The 6,005-nt window shown below is 41.7% G+C and overlaps 1 protein-coding gene across 1 annotated transcript in view; it reads right to left on the bottom strand.

The window, feature by feature from the left end:
* Nucleotides 1–6,005, bottom strand: part of MYO3A (myosin IIIA) — a 308,489-nt gene that overhangs the window by 92,370 nt on the left and 210,114 nt on the right. The window contains exons 25-26 of the mRNA XM_073677531.1: nt 3,151–3,356; nt 2,521–2,632 (exon numbers count right to left, since the gene is read on the bottom strand). Coding sequence (XP_073533632.1) covers nt 2,521–2,632; nt 3,151–3,356 — 318 coding nt within the window. The remainder of the gene's footprint in view (nt 1–2,520; nt 2,633–3,150; nt 3,357–6,005) is intronic.

The raw sequence follows: 6,005 nt of genomic DNA, 5'->3' as shown, positions 1-6,005 counted from the left end.
TGAGTTTCATGCGCAACAAGCACGAGAGGTGACAAATCCAAACATACAGATGTGACACCCCAGGGGTCTGGTTGCCACAGTGATAGAGATATTATGTCTGAGAGCAGGTGGGAGGTCCTTTGGTCAGGGATCCTGTGCATGCCACACCTCCTGCCCAGTCCTGGGAGGGGAAGAACTTCCCCTATATAAACCCGGGGCTGAAGCAGGGTTAGCAGTCAAGGAGAGTAGAGACAAGAAACAGCAGAAGCAATACTACTACGAGTCAGGGGCTGGCAGCTGCAGAGCTCGCCCTGACTGAGAAGCTTTCTTACCGGACCCGGCGTCCGAGGCTGTGGGGACTAACTCTTACCCAGCAGCAGAAGCCGACCGGCAGGGGATTTCAGGTCCTCAGGCCCAGAAACCCGAAGGCACGGTCACACGCGTGGGACCAGCACCGCCATCGTGGAGCGGAAGCCATTAGAAGGCCCCGAGTCACCGGCCATATGGGTGAGCACCACACGGTACACTCAGGGACGTGGGCTACTTATATCCGCTTCTAGCAAGGTAGCCAGAAGAGTACAGTCAGTTTGGGAGGCCTACAACTCCGCCTGGCCAGGGGAGATCCCATCTGCTCAAGGACTGACCAGGCCCCGTTCGCTAGCCAGTACTCCGGGAGGGTCTATCGTTGTTACCAGTAAAGACCCTGAATTACACCGCACCGTCTCTGAGTGGTTCCTGCTACCCCCATCATCCACATCTGCTGCCCTGAGGCCATACCCCTCCCGTTGGGGGTTATACCATCTACGCTGCACCATCCATCCACCGGCCTCAGCGGACTGTCCTGCAGCGGCAGCTCCATAGCTGCATTCAACGGGTGGCGTAGTCGTCCAACATCTACCGCTAATACAGCGCCACTTAGTCTGACTCCCTGGGCACGGACCGGATCACCGCCACGAGACTACAACCCTCAAGAGATCCGGCTCCAGGTAAGCTCCCGCGTGCGCAACGCAGCGCGACACAGGCCCAGGGGCGCGTCACAGACGCTCAACGGAAAAGTTACTGTTGGAAGGGTTCTAAATTTAGGGACTGGCTACCATTAGGACAACATCGGGACTACATCAGAACTTTAAGAAAGTTACTTTAAGTGTCAGATTAATATTTTTAAAGGGGTTGTCCACTTGGATCTCTTTTTGTTAGTATGGTTCATATATGATACTCTAATCTTAGGATGTCCCATTGTTAGGAATCCCAGTGCTCCATTGTAATGAGCGGGAGAACCAGGCAGCAAGTATCCAATGTCCCTGTAGCACCCCCACAGGAAAAGCGAAGCATTACATAGCTCCCATGGAAAACAAAAGCAGGACTTGGTTGGCTGCATTTTAACGGGGTTCTCTATGATGAGACAATCCCCGCATCTCCAAATTACCTAACTGGATATTGGATGGAAAATAGAGTTTTTTCTAAAGCAGTCGAGCCTTTAGATTATACACTACGAGCAAATGGGTAACAATGTTTTGAAACTTTGACTTTCAGGCTCCATATCTCACCATCCACTACTATTTCAAACATGAGACTACCATCATTTTATAGACAATCATCTCGGCTATCTCATACATAAATTTGACTTGCATCTATTTAGCATATGATTATTTATGCAGATTCTCATCATGTCACTACATTGTTACTGTTTTGCTCCTAAAAATTTAAATTTAAATTTTTATTATTTTGTTAGTATTTTGTAAATTCACCTTTGACTTTAACACTGCCTGAATCCTTCTGGGCATGCTCTCTATCAGATTCAAGCATGTCTCGACCAAAATCTGATTGGATACTTTTTTCCTCCGACAGAGCCGGTCCGAAGAAAGAATCTCAGCATGAAAGACTTGCATCCGATATTCAGATCACGCATGGCCATACAAGTCAATGAGTCCGTGGGAAACATCGGACTGCACTCGGATGACATCCGATTTTCACGGACAGACAGAACAGAAAAGTTGGAACATTTTTTTTCCATCTCCTCATCCAAGAAAATTGTATCATACTCTGTTCAGAATGTGATTAGCATAATCAGCTCAATTTTATTGGATGCGAGAAAATACAGTTGTGTGACCCTCGCCTAATAGTGTCATATTCTAATCTTTCCAACTCTCAAACATTTTGAAGTCAATTCCATAGGAAGCCAACATTATGGTCACCAGCTATATAGTGTTATTCCCAATCAATACTATGCTGCTGACTGTGTTTCCCACCAGATGTAAAAAACAAATTGGAGATAAGCGGTATGGCTTGGAGTGGGTATGATCCAGTGCCAAAATCCTCTTTCGCAAAATCCCGACATTGGACCCTCCACTCTCCTGGCACGCTATAACCCCACTACTACTTCTATAAGAAGAAGCGATAAGCAGCATAAATGGATGTACAGTATACTGAGTATTTCTTCTTCTAAGAAACTAGCAAGAAAATAATTTATCTTAATAGTTTTACATTATTTCTCAAATCAGATACAGAAGTAAGCAGAGCCTCTAGTCATTAGTTTAGTACCTTTGTTTTCCCTAAAACCCAGTGTTGTAAGTTTGCTTTCTCCAGTATAGATGCGCAGCATTCAGGGCTGACCGGAGGATCTTCATAAGACTTAAAGCAAATCAGGTAGTATCTTAAAAGACACAGAGATTATTATTGTTATTATTATTATTGTTATTATCTTATTTTTATTATAAGCAGGATGTAGTAATAAGACAGTATGTATGTGCAATAAATATAAATATGTTGATTTTAATTCATGATTTGTGTTTTTCTTTCATCTATTTGTTCCGTCTTATCTTTCTTTAATCACAGGGAGATTTTAAGCCAAATTAATGACACAAGATGTTTGATAAATTTTGTGCAAATTCATAGGTTCTGATTTTTTGCTCTTTGGCTCGCCTTGCAAATGATGAATGAAGCAAAAAAAAAAATCTGGAATTGTCTTACCATGCCCATGCTGAAGATACAAAAGAAAAGACGTAAAGAGCTTGAAAAAGGCATAGAAATAAATTATAAGTTAGCACAAAAAAAAGAGAAAAAAAGCACTCCAAAAGAAAGGCGCAAATTTAATGAAGAATCGGCCCCTATAGAACCAATACATATAAGATATACATAAGTATATGGGAGTTGGATAATATCCAGTTTTACCTCTTTATAAAATTGGCAAAGAGGATGCGGTGTGAGTATCCCAACTGACGAATCCTTGCCGTCTCCAGAATCCCCGTGTACCTCAGCTGCACCAATACTTTTTCCCGATCGAATTTACTTGGCAGGCGATCATTATTTGGTTTGATGCAACGCACAAAGTGTGGCTGACCAGCCACCATTTTTGAAAGCAAGTCCATTAAAGAGTACTGTAACATAAATTAGAAGTTTAGAAGCCGGACTATATACACTTTAATATCAATGGTCCTCGGTATGCAGGCAGCAGGGAACACAATGGATACTTTATATTATTAATATATATATATATATATATATATATATATATGCGAGTGTGGAAATAGTATGTTCTAGACTAGGTCTACTAATATAAACTATACTATATGGGTGAAGTTTTAGGCCATGTGAACACGGTGCATTTTTGCGCAACGTTTTTCCTTGCAAGAGATGCAGAAACAGTGCAGAAATTTCTGCATCCAAATACTCAATGTATACAAATAGCCTTAAAGGGGTTTTCCAAAGAACAAAGTTAATTTTAATCAATAGATCTTGGAATAACAATAATTTACACAATTGGATGTGTTTAAATAAAATGTTCCTGTGCTGAGATAATCTTATAAATGTGCCCCTGCTGTGTACTGTGTAATGGCTGTGTCTGACCATACAGGAACATGGTCTGATCATACCACATCTCCTGGGCAGGGAAGGAAGGAAAAGAGTATACAGACATTACAGGATGGGATCACAAATAATTCTTTCATTAAGGTAAAACATTTTTTAAAAACAGTTAAGGAAATGTTTTACATCACAAAAAGAACCAGCTGTGATCCCGTGCTGTAATGTCTGTATACTCTCTTTTCCTTCCTCCCCAGCCCAGTAGCTGTGGTATGATCAGACCATGTTCCTATACGGTCAGACACATTCATTACACAGTACACAGCAGAGGCACATTTATAAGATTATCTCAGCACAGGAACATTATTTTTAAACACATTTAATTGTTATTATTCCAAGATGCATTGATTAAAATCAACTTTAACCCCTTTAAAGCCCATGGCGTACTAATACACGTCAGTGCCCTGGGACTTAAGAGCCTGACCCGTATTAGTACGTCATCACGATCGCGCGCGTACACAGTCTGTGCGGGCGCTATCGCCGACGGGTGTCAGCAGATTGTCACAGCTGACACCCAGTACTATGTGTAGGGATTGGTCCCGCACCGCTCCCGGAACATTAACCCCCGCAATGCTGCAATCAAAGTCGATCGCAGCATTGCGGTGGCTAAGGGGAGGTGATCGGTATACTCACCTCCTCTTCCGGCCTCCAGCGCTGTCTGCCGCGGCTTCTCGGGTGTTGCCATGATGACCCAATGTCGTGATGACAATATCCGGGTCACCAGACAGCAGGAAGATTTTTTGGCCATGCGCAGTACATGACCAAACAATCTTCTCACTGTGCAGCGCTGACTGCCTGCATGGCACAGGGATGGTGCTCCATCCCTATGCTATGCAGGCGATCAGAATAAAAAAAGTGAAAGTCACATAGTGGGACAAAGTAAAAAAGTAAAAAAAACTCTCAGAAAGTGAAAAAAAAAATTGTAAAAATATAAAAAAAAAATAATCCACCAAAAATAAAAATATAATGTACTCATCAATAAATATTATTATGAAAAAAAAAACAACAAACAATAAAAGTACACATATTTGGCATCGTCGCGTCCGTAACGGCCTGACCTATAAAACTGTCCCACTAGTTAACAGCTTCAGTGAACACGTTAAAAAAAAAAAAAAACGAAGCAAAAAACAATGCTTTATCATCATACAGCCAAACAAAAAATTGAATAACACGCGATCAAAAAGACGAATATAAATAAAAATGGTACCGCTGAAAATGTCATCTTGTCCTGCAAAAAACAAGCCACCATACAGCTCCATCAGCCGAAAAAATCAAAAAGTTATAGCTCTCAGAATAAAGAGATGCAAAAAAATTATTTTTTCTATAAAATAGCTTTTATTGCGTAAAAGCACCAAAACACAGAAAAACTATATAAATGTGGTACCACTGTAATGTACTGACCCAAAGAATAAAGCAGCCTTATCAATTTTACCACACGCGGAGTAGAATAACATTTTTTAAAAAAAAAACAATTTCTGAATTGTTGGTTTTTGTTTATTCAGCCTCCCAAAAGCTGGAATAGAAAGCGATCAAAAAATGTCACATGCCTGAAAATGGCACCAATAAAATGTCAACTCATCCCGCAAAAAACAAGCCATCACATGACTCTGTCAGCCAAAATATGGAAAAATTATAGCTCGTAAAATATGGCGATACAAAAATTAGATTTTACAAAATATGTGTCTTTTAGTGTGTGACAGCTATCAATCATAAAAACCCGATATCATTCTGGTATCTCTGTAGTCGCACTGACCCGAAGAATAAGGTCGTCTAATCACTTATACCGCACTAGGAACGGCGTAAAAAATAAACTCTAGGGCTAGAGTTGGGGTTAGGGTTGTGTTAATGTTAGGGTTAGGGTTGTTTTTTTTTTCAAAAGTAAAAAAAAAAAAAAGATGACGATATGGCAGCTAGTGTTGCGCGCAAGTGCTCGCTACTTGAGTTTGCATCGGGTGCTCTGGTATGCATTGAGTATCGTGGGTGCTCGAGTGACATGCTCAAGTCTCCGCCCCATATGCTTCGCGGCAAAAAAAACCTCGCGGGGATTGCCTGCCATGCACGAGCGATCCCCGCATGTCTTTTTTGGGGTGACTAATAACTGTGAAACATGCGGGTGGGGACTCGAGCATTTCACTTGAGCACCCGCGATACATGGTGCATACCTG

This window comes from Phyllobates terribilis, unplaced genomic scaffold, assembly GCF_046119375.1.
Source record: "Phyllobates terribilis strain yellow unplaced genomic scaffold, ASM4611937v1 Scaffold_4__5_contigs__length_816908805, whole genome shotgun sequence".
Taxonomy (NCBI): Eukaryota; Metazoa; Chordata; class Amphibia; order Anura; family Dendrobatidae; genus Phyllobates; species Phyllobates terribilis.
Note: the sequence above shows the minus strand (reverse complement) of the source record. Positions and strands in the feature narration are given on the sequence as shown.